This window comes from Bombus pyrosoma, linkage group LG3 (genome assembly GCF_014825855.1).
Source record: "Bombus pyrosoma isolate SC7728 linkage group LG3, ASM1482585v1, whole genome shotgun sequence".
Lineage (NCBI taxonomy): Eukaryota > Metazoa > Arthropoda > Insecta > Hymenoptera > Apidae > Bombus > Bombus pyrosoma.
The window spans coordinates 8,555,359-8,577,227 of NC_057772.1; the positions used below are offsets into that span (position 1 = coordinate 8,555,359).

At 33.2% G+C, this 21,869-nt stretch overlaps 2 protein-coding genes across 3 annotated transcripts in view; one reads left to right on the forward strand and one right to left on the reverse strand.

Annotated features, from left to right (window-relative positions):
• Window positions 1–342: 342 nt before the first annotated feature.
• The window catches only part of LOC122566105 (cholesterol transporter ABCA5-like), a 34,924-nt gene continuing 13,397 nt past the window's right edge, over window positions 343–21,869 (reverse strand). Inside the window, exons 3-26 of one of the 2 annotated variants that reach the window (XM_043722851.1) lie at window positions 21,179–21,476; window positions 16,614–16,735; window positions 10,816–10,989; window positions 10,550–10,731; window positions 10,258–10,462; window positions 10,087–10,162; window positions 9,787–9,940; window positions 9,447–9,633; window positions 9,229–9,372; window positions 8,993–9,143; window positions 8,836–8,909; window positions 8,304–8,756; window positions 7,868–8,217; window positions 7,382–7,788; window positions 7,049–7,309; window positions 6,702–6,969; window positions 6,451–6,625; window positions 6,028–6,364; window positions 5,592–5,866; window positions 5,365–5,511; window positions 4,910–5,289; window positions 4,615–4,822; window positions 4,190–4,529; window positions 343–4,119 (exon numbers count right to left, since the gene is read on the reverse strand). In XM_043722851.1, the coding sequence (XP_043578786.1) occupies window positions 4,016–4,119; window positions 4,190–4,529; window positions 4,615–4,822; window positions 4,910–5,289; window positions 5,365–5,511; window positions 5,592–5,866; window positions 6,028–6,364; window positions 6,451–6,625; window positions 6,702–6,969; window positions 7,049–7,309; window positions 7,382–7,788; window positions 7,868–8,217; window positions 8,304–8,756; window positions 8,836–8,909; window positions 8,993–9,143; window positions 9,229–9,372; window positions 9,447–9,633; window positions 9,787–9,940; window positions 10,087–10,162; window positions 10,258–10,462; window positions 10,550–10,731; window positions 10,816–10,989; window positions 16,614–16,706 (5,145 nt within the window). In that variant the 5' untranslated portion in view covers window positions 16,707–16,735; window positions 21,179–21,476 and the 3' untranslated portion in view covers window positions 343–4,015. Of the gene's footprint in view, window positions 4,120–4,189; window positions 4,530–4,614; window positions 4,823–4,909; window positions 5,290–5,364; window positions 5,512–5,591; window positions 5,867–6,027; window positions 6,365–6,450; window positions 6,626–6,701; window positions 6,970–7,048; window positions 7,310–7,381; window positions 7,789–7,867; window positions 8,218–8,303; window positions 8,769–8,835; window positions 8,910–8,992; window positions 9,144–9,228; window positions 9,373–9,446; window positions 9,634–9,786; window positions 9,941–10,086; window positions 10,163–10,257; window positions 10,463–10,549; window positions 10,732–10,815; window positions 10,990–16,613; window positions 16,736–21,178; window positions 21,477–21,869 lie in introns of both variants that reach the window. The other variant, XM_043722850.1, reaches the window with a different exon arrangement.
• On the forward strand, window positions 12,066–16,578 carry LOC122566112 (tubulin polyglutamylase complex subunit 2). Its single transcript, XM_043722864.1, has 2 exons — window positions 12,066–12,512; window positions 13,179–16,578. Exons 1-2 carry the CDS (start codon window positions 12,269–12,271, stop codon window positions 13,781–13,783), a joined length of 849 nt encoding a protein of 282 aa, XP_043578799.1. The 5' UTR covers window positions 12,066–12,268; the 3' UTR covers window positions 13,784–16,578.

Below are 21,869 nucleotides of genomic sequence, written 5' to 3' on the forward strand. Positions count from 1 at the left end.
TAATCGAAACATCTGCGATATTTTCGTTATTAACGTTCGCAGTACGCTCTAACGTACGCTCTACGAAAAATAAAGATTTATTCAATGGAAATAGTACTTATCCTATTACTCTGCTAATTAGTACATAACAAACACTATTAATTAGATCAAATGTACATCGCTATAAGTTACTCTAAAATTATATACTAAACAACAGTATGGATCGATTTCGAGAAGCAAGAGTCTTCTCAAGAATATTTCGTGTGTATTTTTCGGGCCTTCTTGTATTTTCTTCTTTTTTTCTTTATATCTGTTTTGTTTATAGTTTTAAAAAACATGAAACGCTTGAAGAAGGACACTTTGTAAATGTTTAACTGATCATCTTTTTATTTGTGAAAAAGCTTCCATTTAACCAATCGATTACATTTACTTTACACAACAAATATTGTAGTTTCGCAAAGTCAACCGTTCATCGACAGGGTGTATTCGACGTGTAGTTTTCTTCTCTTTCTTTTTTCTTTTACTCATGATAATAGCATTATTTTTTTCTTTAATAATTGTACCTATATATGAGTCTCTTTCTCTCTTAATGTCTTGCGTGTGAGTGCATCTATTAAAAAGCGCGAAATCCTTATCCGATGACCGGTCGCGCGCGTGAGTGCATGAGTGCGTGCATGCATGTATGGTTGTGTATGTAAATACATTGGTGTGCAAAAGATTTCAGTCGGAATAGGTAAATTTCTAACATTATATTCGAAAGGTGATATCTACAAGAATTTGAAATAATATTGTAATATATGTATGTTAAATAATATTTTAAATAATACACAAACACTGTTATATAATTGTATAATATTACTTAAAATTTTTTAAAATACCGCTTTTGAGATATAAAGTGAAAGATCTATCTGGCCGGAAGCTTTTGCACGCCACTGTATGTATGTGTGTGCAAGAATTTTTCCTTCTTTTGTTTCCACTCTTTCGTTGAAACGAAATTCGGCCGAACAATGGCCTACATGTAGTGTCTCGATGCGAATATATGTATATATTATTTCTAAAAAATCATATGTAATCAATGACGATCAATTTTATGTTTAATTTACAAGCATCAAGTTCGACTATGCTTGTGATTGTTTGCGATGTCTCTCTACATACATTTCATTAGCTATGCTGCAAATAAATGTAAAGACGAGAAATCTTTATGGCAACAATAAAAGTTACTCGGGACGAGTAAAGTTCAAGAAGAACTTCAAATTAATTTAATGATATAAGATATTATTATAATATCAATATCTTATAACTGAATTTAAGTGTTTGCACTAAAAGCAAATTATGAATTCTACACTTTTATATTAATTCTTTGATTTAATTCTTGATAATAATTAATAATAATTGATTTCTATATTTGAAAGAAACTTCGAAATCTAGTTTTAATAATGATATCACCTATTTGTAACAATAAAATTGTTCTTACAGAGAAATTTGAAGTCTTTTTATTTTAAATTAGAAGTACTTTTATTTTATGTTTTATTTATGATTAAATCGAATAATTTGCGAATTAGTCTAATAAAATTTGAGATAATCTAAGGATCAATGGTCACATTCTCATTGCAAACTCTTTAATTACATAAATATAAATATATATCATTAATATATATATATATATAATTTATTATATGTATATATACATATATATCGATCGATGTGAAAAGCTCGACAAATATGAACGAGTCGTAACAGGAAAAGCCAAAAAGTGGCGATTAATATGAGCAGAGAAGATATAATGTAGATACGGCTACAGACAAAAAGAAATAAAAATCGCTTAGCGTGAATGCAAGTTATGTTCTATTTCTTAATGTAGCAACAGTACTTGTGTTTAGGAATGTTTTATAATATTCCCGTATCTCGTAATCGTGATATACTTAAAACATAATCGGTGTTGTTAAAAAACGGCATACATATATGTATATATTATGTTTTATATAAATATATAAATATACGTGTATTTATATATTTATATATATAATGTTCATAAAATTATTTGCAGTTTTTCCTTTCATTCAAGTTAATTCCATAATTGACTAAATTGTATATTGATGTAGTATTAGCTAGAACAAGAATTGTGCGTACACAACCCCTCTATAAATGCGCGTACGCCCAACGCACTTTTCCTCTTCATTTTACATTTCCTATAGATGTAAGAATCCTTCTTACACTGAATTTTATTTACAAAAATCAATACCCCCTTACACAGTGAAATTTTTATTTTTTGTCTACCTATGCACTATAATCTGCAAAACATTTCATTCAGTCCTCCAAACAGTATTCTTACTGTTACTTCCGTTCAATATTTTAAAGTTTTTTTTATTCACGGAAGATCGAGTGTACGCACACAGATATCTAAAAAAATTTGTTCTCCGATGGGACATCTTGAGAGCACATATTTTTTTTCCTAACATTTCAACTAATTTTTTTTTAAGCTTTTCTTTTTTTACCTTTCAAATGAATTATTCTTGACACGTACCAGGCTCTCTTGATTATGCTTGAAAACTGATCATATAAAACAAGATATCTAGCCCTTTTTAGTTCTACTTATGAAATTCACATCTAATAAGAGTTCAATTTAATGTAGCTGTATATAATGCAATAAAAAATTCTTGTTTTTTAGGTTTCGCTCTTTTCTCAGTATCAACTCATTTTGTTCAGACTATCTCATTTATTCAATATTTGCATTTGCAGCAAAATAAAGTATTTTTTGAAAAACTAAAACCATTGGGAAATAAACAATTAAATTATAACGCGGAACAGAAAATTATATAAAGAGATATTTATAAATAATTTTATAATAATGAAATTTTTTTTAACAGAAATTGTTAAATCATTCATGGACTATTAAAAATTTCCTATAATGTATTTTACTGAATTCAAGTTGTTCCATTATATTTCGGTTGCTTCTGCCACAGAAGTTTCATATTAAATTATTATCGTCACATTCTACCGAGGCAAGATTAACAACCTATCATCTCTTTTTCTCGTTATTCAAAAGGCTTCGGTAAAGACCATAAACGAGCTTGAGAAGTATTTATAAATACGTACTACACACTACTTTATACGCTCAAATTAAATCGCCCGATTGTATATTACGTAGCTTTTCTCGCTATAATTAGCACTCTTTCTGGACAACGGTGCCAATCCTTTTAACAGTGCCCGAAATAATTGCGAGCAATCATAAATATCACTAAAATGAATATACAGGTGTTTTCTTCCTACGTTTATCAATGTAGATAGGTAATTCATTGAATTCACTCCATTTAAAAAGAATTTAATATTGATCCTTGGATCCTTGTTCTCTTTCCTGTCAATATTTAATATTATATTTATAATGATGATAATAACGTTCCAATTCCACAGCAATATTAATTGTGAGACCTATTCGTAATATTCGTAGGAATCGAATAATAGACTATATTACAATATAATTTCAAAATTATGAATATTACTGTTTAAATAGTATTAGTACTGCTTTTTTTGTTGACAACTGAATAAATCGTCCACAGTTTCCCACTATTTACAGCTCAATTAATTTTACACATATGTCCATTTATCTCACGACATTACCTCCAGGAAGTCACTGTTTAATTCTGACGAACGTAACAATACGATACACCGGCACAAAAAAAATATGTAATTCTTTTTTTAGCAATTAGGTCGATCGATGTATACCGTAAAGATACGTTTTCTTTCATTCATAGAATCGTTGAAGATCAAAATATGATTTATATGGTAATCTTCAAAGTCAGTACGTCCAAAGATAATATAAGGTCCTTTTATGTCATTATTAGAATACTCTTGATATTTTAGAATGCAGAAATCGTCTCTGTCATTGTGATTTTCAATAGTATGTGGGAACACTAAAGAACAAATCACTTCTTCCAATAAGAATAACATTTTTTACACTTTTTGCACAACTTGAGCAGTTCCATGAGTATTTCACTATACAACACATGGGAATAAATACACTCATTTGTATGAGTCATCATTCTCCCGAGTTAGATTCGTCATAGTGGGAAAATTTAAGGAAAACTTGTTCCAAAGTGGTTTGACTGAAGCTATACTCTTCGATATCCAGCTCGAGCTTGGCTAATAATAAAAGTTCCAATTAATTTAACTATGTAATGTATGATAATTGAATCGTTTATTCAATGTTTACCTTTCTCCAACTGCGTAAAACACTCGGCCAGCGAGGTAACTGCATGTTGGGGAACAGCAAAAACTAATCTGTCGGCAAAACTTTCTTCGAGAGTTGCATCTGGGAAAAGACTGGAAACAAATTCTTTCAGAATCGTAATCCTATCACCGGACGGTGTCGTTGGTGTACAATCACCGCCTAAAAGTTTCATTTCGAGGGTATAGCCTGCACCGTATAAATTCTTCAGATGTTGAGTAGAACCAATACATCTTAACTCTCCTTTTACCATTATACCCACTCTAGAACAAAGAGCATCAGCTTCCTCCATTGAATGAGTGGTAAGAATTGCTCCTCTACCACCCTATTAAAAAAAATTTGTCAATAATGAAATAACCTTCAACAATCGTATGTTATAGGAAATGACAAGTTTCAGTAGAGGAACAAACCTGGAAACTAGCAAGGATTGTATCCCATAAAAACCTCTTTGACCTAGGATCCATTCCTGCACTAGGTTCGTCCATTAGAACAACTTTTGGACCTCCGATCATTGCCATGGCAAAACTAAGTTTCCTTCTAGTTCCACCCGAACACTCATGAGCTTGTTTATCGGCGTGTTCATGAATTTGCAAACCGGTGAGGTATAAATCTACGATTCTGTAATATGGAACTTTGTTCTTGTTTGTAATTTTTTACTAAATATTTAAGAATTGTACAGATATTCAAATGGGTCGAATTAATTACCTGCCAATATCACTCCATGGTACACCACGAATCGCAGCGTAAGATTCTAAATGTTCCCTAACGGTAATATTCTTCCATTGAGCATCATGTTGGGGACAGTATCCCATTTGTTTGAAAGCTTCTGTCATACTTGAATTAATATTATGACCACCGATCTGTACTCTTCCTCGAGTGGCCGCTTCTTCAGCTATGATAATCTTCATTGTTGTTGTCTTTCCAGCACCATTGTGGCCCAGCAAACCGAACACTTCTCCTGGCTCAACCGCTAACGAAAGATTTCTTACAGCAATTTTTCGTTGTATTTGACTAGCTTCTTCATCTTGTTTCGAACAACAACTACATGAACCTGTATCCTGCTGTCGATACTCCTTTCTCAAGTTCTAATAAATATTTAACTTTAGTTGTATAATGTGAATACATTATGATAATGAAAATAATGTATAATAAAGTAATACCTGTACTAGAACTACAGGTGGTTCCTGAACGGCAGATGAAGTAATGAGATTAAAAACTTTTTGTTTTTCTGCTTTAACGTCTGCATCTTCATGTTCTCCAATGTCAGAGTTCTCCATTATTTCTTCACCAATCGAACCGCCATTGCGCTAAAAATGACAAGAAATATTTTTTAATGGAACAGTTTTATATTTCAATTTTCAACCCATTGTATCGATTATACACTAACCAGGAAATACTTCAATACATCACTAACATTGCCACCACTCTTTTTAATGTCCAACAGTAAAAGCACGAAGAACCACACCGGACAATGCAGGAGCACGCCAAAGGCCATTAGAATGATCTCCGTGGTTAAATAATCAGACATAGTCAGATGATGGCAAGCAGCGTTGATAGAGCACATTAGATGTACTCTTTCTACGTAATACACTGCAGCATATGGTACGTATAATGTGTTCAGTAGAGAAAAAATTACGTGTAAAACAAACGCTGCTGTTCCACCTAAGAAGATTCTTAATTAATCCGTGGTAATAAATTATGCTATTTAAATAAATGTATTTCATTATTTTCATATTCATTTATACATAAAAGTCTTAATAAAAATTGGGAGCAATATCTAAACAATTTAGTCTCTGAAGTGTTAAATTGAATGTGTAACTTACTAAGACCCAGCATGTCAAGAATCGTGACTAGTATAAACGGTATAAGTCCAATGAAAGTTGCAATATTGGGCAAAATGCTTTGAGCGGAATCCATCTTGTCAAAGATGTAACTCAAACACGTAGAGAATAGAATGGATGATGGGCAATAAAGCATGAAAAGACCGGCTAGGGTGATGAGTGCTGGTACTTCTTGAAGCGAAGGCACGTCAAAGAGAAATATGATGCCAAGAATACATAAACAGATGAAAGACATCAGGCCGACAAGTACAATAAAGTACGTCAGAAAGTACATCGAAAATGACAGACCATTCACACGAAGCTGATTCTTCGCTTTTATCTGAAAATAAGAGATATCATAAGGAATATTGCTTTTAAATAGCAAACATTTATTTAAAAAATGTCATTAATAAAAACAAGACTTACTTCACGATCATAGACCACGTCCACAACTAAAGTTATTGGCAACAATACAAAATTCATTCCAATAAACAGTGCGGTACTCGCTGTGCCAATATTGAATCCCTGTGGCTGAGAAGTTTGTTGGAAAGGATGTGTCTTAACTTCAATCGGTTTTAAATTGTTTTCATTTGAGAGTAATCTAATTGGAATAAAATAAATGAATTTTATACGTGGTTATTTAAATCTACGATATATTAATAAATTATTGACTGTACCTGTAATAAGTGTTTGATAACAAGTTTATTAAAATTGGTAGGGAATGTTGCATGGTATCATTATATGCGACAGTCAAATTAATTCTGGACAGACTATATTCATTGATATTGAAAGCAGACATATGTGGTGCGATTTTTAACAAATTTGCAAAATTCCCGTAATACTCTTCAATGTACTTCACATCTTGATTTATTCCATCGATTAAATTTGTGATATCATGGTCGGTATTATTCGCGTACAAAAGTTTAGTCTCATTTCCATAAGTATCTGTAAAAGAAAACACGGTGGACTAAAGTAGACACTAAATTTTCTAAATTCATAAAAATGTAATTATTTTAAAACATACCAGTATTCAATGTAAGAGATTGCATTTTGATTTCAACTGTTTCAATGCTATTTAAATGGAGGCCAACGACTACTAGAAGAAGAGGCGCGAAGATAGTGAAGTACAATAACTGAATGTTCCTGAAGAGTCTAAGTATCCTTAGGCGAAGCATAGCGTACAAGGTTTGAAGGAAATTAGGCCGAACTTTTATGGGGTCTAGTCCAAGGCCAAGAACAGGAGGATTTCTATCACTATGGACGCCATCAGGCAAATCTCCTGCCTCTATAGTAAAATACAATAAAATTTATAAATTATGAACTTTATAATAGTTTTAAAATATTAAATTGAATGTACCTTTTGCTTGACCATCATTCTGAACAGTGACACCTTCGTTCTGCAAACTCTGATAAGAAGTACTCTTAGATTGCAACGATAAAGATCTGCTTAATGCACGATTGCGCACCATCTTTTTTGATAAATTATCCATTGTGTATTCAGGGCCTTCATCCTTTTCTAAATGCAGAAATACTTCTTCTAAAGTAGTCATTGATACTCCATAGCTGCTAATACCTAATCTACTCGATCGGGTTTTAATTTCGTGCTCTATAGCTGAGAAAAGTGGTGCGAAGTTTTCTACTGAATTATGAGGTAAAATAAAGCTCAGTTCACGTCCATGACGTCTAGCTTTTTCTGCTTTTGAGACATGACATGTTACTAATCTGGTAATAGCGTGTTCTCTTGCATTTCCTTCAAGTACTAACCTGTTATACATTCACAAATATATTTTTATTAAACATGCTTTATTGCTGCTTTTCGTTATTTAAGAAATAACAAACGTACGTTAAGTGATATCCAATACCAAATTTATTTTTTAAGAATAAAGAACTGCCACAGCATCTCAGCTTTCCTTTACTAATAACTGCTTTCCTATCTGCTAATATATCCGCCTCATCCATAAAATGAGTAGTCAATAGAATCACTTTTCCATGACGTCTAGATTGTAAGAAAGACCACATCTGTCTCCTGGAGTAGGGATCAACCCCAGCTGTAGGTTCATCGAGGATAATAATCTTCGGATCACCGATAATGGCAATACCTACAGACAATTTCCTTTTTTGTCCTCCACTCAAGTATTTCGCAAAAGTATTTGCTTTCTCAGTTAAATCGATGTCTTTTAAAGTTTTTTTCACCTAAAAGTAATCATACACGACAATCTTTTTTATTCATAATCTATGTAAAAAATTTTATACGACTTGCTCACTATACATTACATTACCTCATGTTCTATCATCGATTTTGGGATGCCACGTACAGCAGCGAAAAATTCAAGGTGTTCGCGAGGTGTGAGAAGATCAAAAAGGATATCATGTTGTGGACAAACGCCAGTCATGCTTCTAATCATCTGCATATCATTGGAATCTCGAACGTCATAACCAAATATCAAGGCAGTGCCAGCAGTAGGTGCGGTCAGGCCAGTTAAAATATTGAAGAGACTTGTTTTTCCAGCTCCGTTGTGTCCAAGTATCGCCGTGATTTGTCCCTCGTAAATCGTTAAATTGATGCCATTTACGGCTTTAATTTCTGGCTTACGACATTTTTGGTAGGACTTGTAAAGATCAACTATTCTAATCGCTTCACGACCCTTCATCTCGCGCACCACAGGTTCAACATCACGATTAGTCTCTTCACCAGGAATAAAAGAATTTGATTCACCATTCGACGATGGTACCTGCAAATACGTCTGTGAATATATATTTTTCTATTTTCTTTCATATTCAACGCTTTAAATTATTGTTAATGATACTCACCCGTGGAGCTTTTCTTTGACACCAAAACTCAGGCGTGAAGCAAAACCAAGGAGTTCTCTTCGTCCCGTATTCACCTAAATTAAATATATAATATTTGATTATTCACTATTTATCAATAATATAATGAGTATGATAACACGTATTTTAAGAAGCGTACTTGGAATGACGCAGTCAAAATAATAAGCTAAGCAAGCATAGAGAATTATGTCTAAAGTCATCATAATAAGACTTCCCCCAAATGGTATACCAGGACCTGACCAAAGATTGTCAAAGTTAACTCCTTCTCCTTGTAGATCTAATACAAGAGCCTAGGAAAAAATACACATCGTTTTTATTTATAGAATTGCCCATTCTTCATTGTTCTAGTATATTATTGTACACTGTAATACAAACCTTATCCATAGCCAAAGCAACGCCTGTTGGACTAAGAAGAGAGACTAACCAAAACGGAACTGAACTAGAGTCATTCACAAAGACTTGAATAAAATACATCAAGCTCATTATCGTGACTGCAAAATTGCCTAGTACACCGGCAGTCTGATAAGAAAATAGTTATAAATAATTTAATAAAGAACGCACTAAGAGTAGAATAGCGTCAATGAAATACTTACTCGTGACGTGTCGAAGAAAGGTGTTATCATAAAAGCGAACATGATTATGGAGAAGCTGTAGAGCACTACTAAAAGGAATATCGGTAAAAAGTGTGTGTGTTGAAACATTTGTAGTGTGAAAAGTAGTATTACTGCGACGGCAGAGAGTAATAAGACAAAAACGCTGTAGATAATGAACCATGATAACCTGTAATGAAAATTTTTTCATTTTTCGAAATCTGAATTTTGTTCTTCTAATATATTTTTTTTTGTGCGACATAATTCATACATCATTTAGTATATGTTAATATTTGAAGTGAAGCACAATCTATTCGTTGATTTTCAAATAAGATTTACCTACCAGAATATCGAATCCTTTAGGCCCATTATCTTCATTCCTTCCTTGATCTTTTTCTCCTTTTCGCCGACTATTAGGATCAGAAGATAAGTGACGAATTGTGAAAGAGAGAGGACCATAAAAAGAGGTATAACAACTCTCAAGGCCAGCATCCAGTCTAAATAAAAAATATCCTTAGAAATGTAGCCATAAAAGATACATTAATTATTAATTTAATTCCTAAATCATATGTCTCGTCCTTATAGATAAGAATTTAATATACTAATTAGGGATCACCCATAATTAAATATTCTATATTTTTACTTGCGGTGAAAGCTTCTTTAGGGAACATTTCTAGCTTAACATCCGGTACAGTTACATCTGTATTCCCTGTGTCTAGCTACAAATTGTCAATATACAGAATCAATAGATGTACATAATAAAATTTTCATTATTATATTACAAGATTATTAACATAAGCAGTACAAAACATACTCTTATCTTTGTGATATCCATTATCATTTGTAATGCTAGGAAACCTGAGTGCAAATAGTTATTCGCAGGACATGATCCACCAGTTTCCATCGACAATACACCTCCCAGCCAATGGCTCGTATCCTTTCGGCAAGTAACTGGGGCGGAATACAATTCAGTTGGCGAAGGTGGATTCGTATATGATGGATTAGTTCTTATCTCGTACCTAGTACAAATTGCGACATAACGGTTAAACGTCTTCGATTTTTGCTTTTTTAGCTGATTACTTCTATTAAGTGTTTTTAAATATTACGAGAGACGCTGAGATATGGGTTGAGAATCCTCGAAGATTACTGCTAAAGGTACGCTATATGGGTCTCTCCAATACGCTGCTTGCAGATCATCCTTTGTATCGAACACCATGAAATTTAAGGGAAGTTTGCCAGGATAATCCCACATTGATGCCCACAGGGCATTCATCGAATTTAAAAAAGTCTGAAACAAGGATAATATTATAAAGACGGTTACATGTTTGTAGTGTGTGGCAGATTATAATGTCTTAATGACGGGAACATGTACCAAAGTTTCTGTTGAGTTTGGAACAACGGCTATTGTGTTGTTCCTGTAGCCATTGAACGTCTCGAATATACCACCCTCCTGCCTCTGCGTCGTCATTGCGGGATAGTTTGGATTCGGTGGTAAAACTTTTACCACTATTAATACACCTAGGGTGCAAAGGGGGAGGAAAATCTCCTGTAAATAATACAAAAAAATCATTAAAAACCATATCAAGATTTCTACACCTTGCTGCATTATCTGCTTTTAATTCAGAAATCATATCAGGCTAAAAATTTATTTATCTGAAAGAACAAATTTTATAAAAAATCGAATTTTATGATATTTCAGAAACGTGTTCAGGGAAACTGTATGAAATGATTTATGATGATGAGTTGTCCAATGTGAAAGGGACTAGAAGGACTGCAAAGGAGAAAAATTAGCTACACGAAAAAAGAAGGAAAAGAAATAATATAAGTTTTCAGAAAATAATATGAAACAAATAGACAAACATTTTTAATACTAGACATCGATAAGTTTTTAACTGAACTCTCAGTCACCATCAGCAGCTGTTTCCTCTTGCCTATGGTTAATAATGCATACGTTAAAAATCGTACACGACGATTTCGATTGAATAGGGTTGGGAAGGTAGTACACACGATAGCTTCTGGAAAGTACCTCCCCCGTGCGTGCATAATAATTATTCTACCTGCACCCTCTTCTCCTACACCTGTCGTGCAACGTAAACCTGCGCAAGCGTTCGATACAACCCCTTGTTGGTTCGTTTGAATACGGGAAAAGTGGATATGCTGATTCGCTTTCGTATTCCGTCACCATGACGATCAACAACGGACCAGGCTAGTTCGATTCATCAGCACGATTATTCTGGATTTACAGTTTTACGGTCATTCATAAACGATCTAGAATTTTCCTCCTATATCACAAATTCTTGTTCGCCAAACAATTAATTTAATAAGAAAACAAGAAATAACGGCGCATGGCAATAAAGTAAAATAGACTGGAAAAGTTATTCTAGAACAATTGGATTGGTTCTAATTTCCGAATTTTTTTAAGTTAAACTTGCCTTTATTGTAGGCACATTTAATAATTCTTACATAAATAATTAATTATCATTTTATTGGAAATATTTTTGGTTTAAAAATTTTTAAATTGTTTCCTTTCTGGAAAAAATAATACAATATTGAAAATTTCGGAAATTTCTTCTTTCAGATAAAAGATAACCAATTTTAGTAAAATTTAATTCGTAGCTTTTTTGAATATTCGTAAATTTATTTTACATAATTTTAGATATATCCTGAACTTTATCGAAATTAAAAATTTTTGTCATTTAAAGAAACGCGGTACTTTAGATTATTAAATATCAACGTAATCCAGTTGGATAATATTCCTTCAAAATTATTTTTCATCGCTTGGAATTTCTTAGTGGACAAATTAAAAAATACATATACATAATTAGATGTCGTTCTTCGTTGATATCGTAACGGAGGATTCCTTTTACGAGAATCTCACGTTGGGTGTAGTGAAGATTCTCGAAAGTTTTCCATACGTAAAAAATGTACGAGTCGACCGTAGAAACGGATGTGAGACTATGGCCATTACCAACTGGGAGCAACGTCATTGTGTTACGCTCCCGGAGAACGTTAGAAACTTCTACGCTGCAATCGACGGTTTCCTGCTTCAATGGAACCTCGAGATAGCAGGTAAGGCCCTCCTAAAATTATCCACGCATTTTCATGATGCACTTAATTGACTTTCATTCGCAACTATTCCTTCTGATCCCGTACATTATTAGTGGTTACTTGACATTGTCATTTCCACTGTTTTAATATATATATATATTCTTGCATCTATAGTTTCTTGCTATGTAGCTATGGTTTCTCGGATCTTATCTTCTATTTACTCCATTTCTCCTCAAAACAATTATCCTTATATAATTCTGTGTTGTTTCAACGAAAATCATCCTTTTTTCGCTCTTCTTTCCAGAAAATTGTTTTTTTTTTCTTGCTAAAAATAAAGATTTCGATTGTTTTAAAAGAATGAGTAGCTATTCATTCTGGATAGATTAAAAATATTCAGCCCTATTATTCAGAATGAATATCAAATACATAATGATTAATAATTCATGATTGAAATAATTGATAGGCAGTTTGAAGGGCTACAGATGTTAATTACTTTCATCACCGAAGTCATACAATCGAAAGCAGTTATTTAATATTGTATTTACATATTCATATCTATGGATATTTTCAGATATTATAATAGATCATATACATAAAAAATGCAATTAAATTAGAGATCCCACATTGAATGAAAACAGCTACATGATTATTCTCAAATTATTCTCACAATACACTTTCTTTACACAGGTGAAGAATTTCCTGTAGGACGTATGGAAATTGGCACGCTTTCCTCTCTAAAGCGCTACGCAAACAATCCCAAAGATCATCAAACAGATTCCATGAAGCAAGAACTCGACACTGACACTCATAAGCGAGATAATGAAGTTACTTCCAATAGCATAACTGACCTTGAAAATCCAAATTCAATTAATTTGCAAGGAAATGATCATAGTTGCAAGATGTTTGAAATCGCAAGATGCTTCCCAGAGAGCGGAATGGCCAAAGTTTATTTATTATACCGCATGAAACATGAAGAAGAATCACCAACAATCTGGTTGCATCGAGAAGATACTAATAGATGGTATCATTTGGCAAATAATTTCACTGTGTATTTCCGTATGATGCTGGTCCATTTGGGTTTGCCATTGTGGCAGTCTTGCGTGTCTGGTTTGTCTCTGCCTCCATGGGTCGAGCAAGTCTACTTTCTCATTGGTCCTCATCTACTTCCTTCAGCTGTTGAGCCCACGGAGACTATTTCTACTACCATATGGAATAACGGGCCCATAAATGTTATCGATCCAGCAATTTTTAAAGGGAAGGAAGGAAAGCAGAAGAGCTCCAAGAAAAAGTAATTTGTATGATCTTTTGGTCTTATCTGGTAGTAGTTATTGGAATCTCTATAGCTAAATGGAGTTCCCAAGTAAATAAAATTGATATTCAAGTTTAGTGGAATCTCTCCTAATGAAAGATCTTGTTGTACTTTACAGATGAAACCTTTCATAATCATATTTGTATTGCTATGATAGAATAGAAGCCTGATATATAATTATATAAAGAAATAAATATTGGTAATAGAAGGCTAATACAACTCTATTGAATTTCAGTGTTTAATGTATTTTACCCATAGTACGATTCGAGTAATAATTATCTTTCTTTCTTAAAGAATCCGCTGGTAAAGTGCAACGAAACTCTCCAAAATTCTCCTATAATCCAATATCTCTACCACCCACAGTTCTCCCAGCAATAAATTCTCTCTAACCTCTACCATCATAATACCATATTTCCTTTCTCCAAACAATATCCTCTTCATCCAACCACCATCTACATTTTCAAAAAAACTTATTCCACCGCATAAAGCAATCAGTAGAAATAATATACTCTTTTCCCTTTCTGTTGAAATTGGCCAGGCAAACGACGAAACCATTCGGATGAGTAGGTTTATTTTGAGAACTAAAGATCATGCGATGCTTCAATATTTTAGCGTTATCCTTAGTCACGTGAGTCAATGAAACGAAGTGGACACCGCGCTTTGTTCTGATCTATCGTTCAAAAGCAACGGAGGAAGATTAAGAAAAAAATATCGATAAAAACAGAAAATTGTATACTTTTCTTTTTTGCATCTATTTTGTAGGTGTCCACGGCGACCCTTGGCTTAGTTGGCACAAAGTTAACGCAAAAACACCAAATGAAACGAATTGGCAATACGCCCTTCCCCGTTGGCAAACGTGGACGTCCATGGGACGCAGTCACTTCGTCGCCGTTCATGAAAACTATCCGCGCATTTTTCTCTCGATTGTGGCCAGTGAATTCGGATTGCAGCTTTACTGGCATCCGACATTTCCTCTCTTTTCCTTCTTCCTCCCTTCGTCTTCCGGTTCTTCTTCTATCGCATATTCGATTTATCCCCTGGCAATGCTATTCATTGAATCCGCCGATCCGTTCACGTATAAATCTTCTTTGTTTTTTTAACTAGCTTCCCCAGGTATTATTTCCAAAAATTTTTTGGATGGCAAATAAATGATCATTTCAAATGTTGAAATTATCAATTCGAATTTATGTCCAGTCTACAAATGTTATGTTGATTTCTATGTTAGTTCCCCGTGCATAACAAGCATATTTTCATATTTTGGGCAATCTGTTGGACAAACTGTTCACGCCAAGCTCTTTTTATCTGTTCTAGGCTTTCGAACAATCTGAAAAAATTCTGTGGCATTTATGGAAATTTCTACTATATTATACAGTCCACTTTTAATTGAAACGTTTGAAGGTTTCTTCAAGAAAATTAGAATTTTGCTTAGAAGAAATGCACGTATGAAGTTTTATAAACGGTTCAGGTGGTCCGTATTAAAGGATTGAAGTTGAAATTCTTAATAAGTTTCATTTCATTTAATTATCGTGATATTTGATCTTTTCTTCTTCGAGTTCCGTATTAATAGAATGTCTTCTTTCGGGTATGGTCGTGTATTACGCTGTTCGTCAAAACTTCTGCGTTGACTTGTTAAGATAAAGGGCAGATCGAAGACAAGAGAGGAAAGGCGAACCTAAATATAGCTCGTTAGAGGTAGAGAAAATCGATTTATACATAAAATAAGTATTCGTATCTATACTTAGCCCTGGCCTCCCAACGCGAACCACTATTCGATTAAGACGCCTTGTGCCATAAAACAGTTAAGACGATCACATAAAAATACTATGAAACCGCGATCGCGTATTCCTTTTGCATGATTGCCTGAGTCAGGTTGCTCGTCCTTCGACAATCAGTAAAATATTAGCGCATAGTTTCTCGTTAACGCACTATATGTCGACACGTTCAATGCAAACTTGAAGGGTTCCACAGAAACTTTAAAATGAGGTCAAACAGCTGCACAACGATATTTAATTACACAAAAATAGCAATTTCAATTAATTATTTGTGGTTTTGTCGTTTCTATCCTGAGATATTTGACTGAATATTCGCCATAAATTAATGGTAATTCACATTGCATATTATAAATTGTGATACGATTAACTCTATAGAGAAAATTATATTATATATATAAATTTTGATAAGATTGATTCCATAGCGATCTTAATGAAAGTTCTATGAAGAATTCGATAAATAAAACTCAAAAAATAAAGCAATAGCATAAATGATTCACAATCAAATCCTCTAGCAAATATACAGTAATTCATGAAAGTATTTGTATTAGTATTTTTATGAGTATAATATGTGCGTTACACAAGACTTTTCAATTTCATTAGCAGAGTAACGAGACGTCACGATTATATGATCATGATATCATGATTACAATGATAGAATTTCAAACCAATGTGGAAATATACAGGGTAAGTCATCTAACTCCACTACTTGAATTACTTATAAACTGTTGATCATATGAAAAAATCTTTCAAGTTGTATAGTATCAATGGCTAGTTTACAATAAATATCTCGTAATAATATTTGTTTCAAATATTACCAATGTGATCGTGATTCATACATTATACAAGATCTTTTGTATAGTATACATAATATATTTAAAAAATCTTATCAAATGATCAAATATTTTCATGACCTACTATATAAGAGGGAAGAAACATTATATTGTACATATTTTGTTTAGTTTCAAGGATCGCTCATCATAAAGGATGTTAAACCTTATTAAATCAATTTTTTAAGCGTTAATTGCTTTATAATTAACGTACCGCCGTAGTCTTCCGCTTCTCGCGCTTCTTCAACAGGATATTCCTCACGAGCATCGCCCGCAGCTGAGACAAGTAGACCCCGCACATGTCCATTCTGCGAGATGTACTTGTCTTTCTAATTTCTGCAACAGAAACGAGAAACAAATGAATCGGTTTTGAAAGAAAAGAACACATGGGCCTGTTTAACTAACTAATTAACACGACACCTTGGTTCAAGTGTGCTTTAGTTTGTCTTAATGATATTTGTAGTACTGCATTACGATCATGCCAAAACTCATGTCTCTACTTAAATCCTACGATTTTATTCAAATCTCTAAGACATGCTACTTTCCATAGATTTTTTTTATTCTATTATAATTTCCCTTCCATTGATCATTTCTTATTAACGACCTCTTTAATCATAAATCAATTCGTCCGAATCCCTGATCCAATCAAACGTCTTTAAACCTTCCATGCTCTCCCTAATTCGAACAAATCCTATCAGAACACAATCGTCTTTCCGTGCCCTATTACGACGTTACCGATGTCCCTAATTACTAGATCGTGGATCTTTATGTGTTTATACCAAGTATAAACACATGAAAATAGATAAAAGTAAATAATTTGAAATACATGGAATACTTATTACAATATTTAGAATACAAGACACTTCTCACATAAATTTCACTTTTTTACCAATATTTCTAAAAATATGAATTTACATATATTATCTATTAGTTACTAGAATCAATAAAATAGAATCAATAACAACTGGTCGAAATAGCGCAGATAAACAAAATATTTGTTTAAAACACGTGATAGGTTCCAGCCAATAACTGGAACGAGATATTTTCTGAGGAGTCGCTATGGTTATTTTTAGCTAAAAGTTTTTAGAATTTATTTGAATACAACTATATTACCATATTTTATTAATGATGTAGTTCTAATCTTTGATAACTCAAGGAACGTAACGCAACATATTATACCTGTTTAAGAATAACAGAATAGAACTGTTTTATATAAAACTTCTGAATATGAAACCTATATCTTTCCTTGTTTTTTTAATAAACACAATTTAAACGTTGCAACTTGTCTTCTTACTGCTGCAAATTTCCAACATATAATTTCCTCCATTTGTTATCATAAAAAATTTATTACACTTTTTCAAATCATGAAAACGTATCGCAGCAGAGAATGAAAATAATAATCTAAATTAACGGGGATGATAGTTTTATAATGATTAAATCCAACCATTCAAAATCTTAATTTACATCACTATGATTATTAGTCGTGTCAAAAGAGATATCATAGAATATTTGGCTATTAGAAAAGAGAATCGTGACTCAAAAAAGATTAGGAAATTATAATTCTCGACTCGAGGGGATCCATATTCCGCGGTATCGGGCGAACCAACCGCGGGAAAGATTCTTATTGATTAACATCCAGCAGTGGCGGTTTGGCCGATGATTGGCCTCCGGCCGTGACGAGAGTTTTCACTTCGACGTTCGAGCTCTTTGTTGGAAAGTCGTCTGCCTGTACCACATGCACATAAGTTACACAGATACAGCCGCGATGTGGTCGATAATTCGTCGTTTGCACTATTTAAGCGTTCGCGCGTGTAAGAGCGAGCAATATGCCACCGAATATGTCAAGGTCTTCGTCATAGTTCCTATACATATTATTGACCTATGAAAAAAAAAAAAAAAAGAAAATATGGTTCGTTAGTCGATAAGAATATGTAGGAGGAACCGGAAGTAAAAGGTGCAACTGGAATAACTAGGTACATATGTGGGATCGAAAATAGGAGATATGGATATGGAATATGAATCTTGGAAATCTATCTCTGATGAAAGTCGTGAATTTAAACGCGTGATTTATTTGGTGATTATCGTCGCTGCTTCGTCCGTGCATTTGATAATGGATGATAAAATATTCGTACGCAGTTGCAGTTGGTAATCTTGCAGATATGCTATTGCGTCTTCGATACAGGAATCAAAGGCGTAAAGGCCAAGTATATCGAAGATACAGAATATCTTTGAGTATTATACCTTTATATATAAATGTATTATAAGTATATATTATATTCTATCTTATAATAGAAAATTCATTTATATTAGAATGCCTTTATATCATGTTTGTTTTATGCATTATACATACTTTCAGTATTTCATATTTAATATAATGACATTTCAATATTTCAATGTTGGCGTGTATATATATATGGAAATATCATAAGAGAAGAGGTTAATAATATTAGAGCTAATTTAATCGTATAAAATAAAGGACACATAAGTACCAGAACCTTTTTGTAGGTGGAGCAAATTTATAAAATTGTAAATATAATGTAATTTAATTGAACGTCTTTTCGAATTACTCTTTTTAAAGCATTACTGTCTTTTACTACTACACTTTTGTTGGACATCTCAGGGTTTAACAAAGTGGTACAATTTCCCCCACGCGAAGCATTGACTACGTGGACGGCTGAGAATATTTTCCATCTATCTATTTATCAATATCTATTTATCAATCTATTTATTATCGTTCTTTGGGCAGAAAAAGTTAGTGTTAATAATGTTTGAGCTAGTTTATACGTAGTCTCTACTTAAAAATGAATTAAATCTGGGAATTGATGAATAGTGACGACTAAAAGTTTGGACAAACCAATTTTATAGAGTTCGAAAAAATAGTATAAAATTATTCCTTTCAGTGGCAGTTTTTACCGAAAAATAACTGATATTTTAGTATTAAAAATATCATGATTTCTACCAGATAAACAAACTTTAAAATAGCTACGCTACGAAGGTAGTAAAACTTTATTGGTAGATATCAAGTTTTGCCATCTGGCTAGAAAAATCATATACGAATAACGTCACCATGTTGTACATAAAGTAACGAGAAAAAGATGGCAATTTGCAAGATCACATGTGATACAATTATAATTAACGCGCAACGATAATCAACGATGCAAACAGCCGATAAGAAATTCTTTATGCATTCTTTTCTCTATCATCGCATCACAACACGGCTGTTACGTAACACTGACTTCATTCTACGTGCAAATCGAACTTCCGGCCGTATCAAAGAACTCTTCTTTATTGTAGTCGGGAAACTTCTTTATGGAAAGATAAGTAGCAACATTTTAAATCTTCAAACATGGGCTTATTGTTATAAATCGAGATCCAAGTGGAATAAATCGAGATCAGCGAATCATCAAATTTTTATGCAACTGTATGTTCTTATGGATGCAACTAAAGAAACAGAATTTAAGTAAAAACGTGTTTTACCTATTAAACATCATAATGAAAATTCTATTCTAGTTATTAAAATACAAGATATTATTAATACTTTGTAAATTTTACGTACTTTATCATTATTATTAACGAATATTAACCATTAAAATATACATAACATTTTAATATTACTTTTCTCCTTTTCCTATCTTGGATTAAATCGAACGAAACTGAATTATTTAAAAAGAGATTTGAAAATACAATATTAAACGATAAGAATTAAATTGAAAAAATAGATACCTGAAATTACGATTGAACTTTCCCACTTTCTTTATCTAAGAATATATATTTTAAATAATTTTCTGAGTCGTGTCCCATGGTACGAGCTACGAGCAACTGACGACTAGTTGCTTATCGTGTATTAAGTAACTATACAGCTGTTAGACGTTTACATCAATAACAAACAAAAATACTCGTACATGATTCATAGAATTCGAATCATAAAAGTTTCGATACTTGACAATAAAACCGATAACCAAGCATTTAGAATCTAATTTAACCGATAGATAACGAAACGGTGACACGTTTATCGTCAAACCTTTGCAAAAATCAATATTCTCTTTCTTTACACTTGTTTGCGTAACAAAAGACCTGTTTTTTTCACGGCCGAACATTGCCATGGCATCGATAGCAATTTTTGTGCCACTTTCAGAACTGTATTTTTAGATCCTTTTCGCTCTACAAAGCTAACTACAAAATCGAAAACGTTCTTAAAAATCCTGCTATAAAAACAATTAAATATTGGGATAAAAGATTACAACTTCTAATTATCCATCGATTTAAGACGTCACCTAACATTAGATTATTTATTCCCACAAAGAAGATCTAAGAGATAGATGTCTAGGAGAAATTATGAAATTAACCAAAGTATAAGTATTTAATTATAATAATTAGAACTTTCACCTGTAATAGTCATTGTATATTGAATCACAATCTGAACACTGCTATTTCCAAAAAAAGACCCAATAAACGTTGCAAGTTTTACTAAGAATTCAACCATTTCATTTGTAACGACTTAATGAAATTTCGGTCGTAAAGCACATAAAAATCCGAACCTCGATTGCTATAAAGCATCTTAAAAAAGAAACCATTGACTTTATCCGTTAACAACACCCTACTCGATAATAAAAGAATGGGGTCGTTCGATATCTTTCTACCAACAAGAAACGAATAAAAATCTCGAAATGTTAAACAGAAAGAAGAGATTAATCTCACGTAGCCGACTGACAGACGCAACAAATGAAAAAGCAAACAAAGAGGAAAGAAGAATTAGTTTGTTGGGGGCGTGGAACTTACGTGAATCACGTGTTGCTGGACAGTTGTATCGAAAAGGGCGACTCTAATCGGCCGTACCCTCTCCCTGATCGAAATTAGCAGAGTAGTCGATGTAGTCAGAGGTAGCAGTGTCGTGGCCGTTTCTACCGTACCCGATTCCGATCGATCGTGACTCGTGAGCGGACGTACTACAAGCTGCGACAACGGCATCGCGATGAACGACGACGGTGCAATCGGTGCATCGCCGGTATATGTTTGTAATGCCGCTGCTTCTGGCCATCCTCGTCCCCGTCACCGATTATCCGTGATTTCCTCTTCGCTGTAATTCAACAAATACATTGGGTTTATAATTTCAATAATAAGATAGATAACAAATGACGGAACGAACGGATGAATGAAGCGTAACGGGCTAAATATTTGTATAAAATATTTGAAGATAAATTTAGTTGTAGTTTTGTCTTATCTCTGTAAACTATGTAAAACCAAGTCCAATTTCTACGCCGTCAGAATGAAACAATTAAATACATACAGGATTTGATAACTATTTGCAATTGGAATTCAACAAGGTGGTCTCTATCGTAAGAGTATAGTTTCGAAATCGATAATATTATAAGAGATATAACGGTAGGCTAAGGCCCACTGTTCGCGAAGTGACGCTTCATAGACGCGTATTAGACGCATTGATGCTAACAGTACGTTTCCATGCAACGGT

Coding starts and splice junctions, on each gene's coding strand:
- LOC122566112 (XM_043722864.1), top strand. CDS start 12,269: ATGTCGTTCTTCGTTGATATCGTAACGGAGGATTCCTTTTACGAGAAT. Junction 12,513..13,178: donor ATGGAACCTCGAGATAGCAG/GTAAGGCCCTCC, acceptor TTCTTTACACAG/GTGAAGAATTTCCTGTAGGA.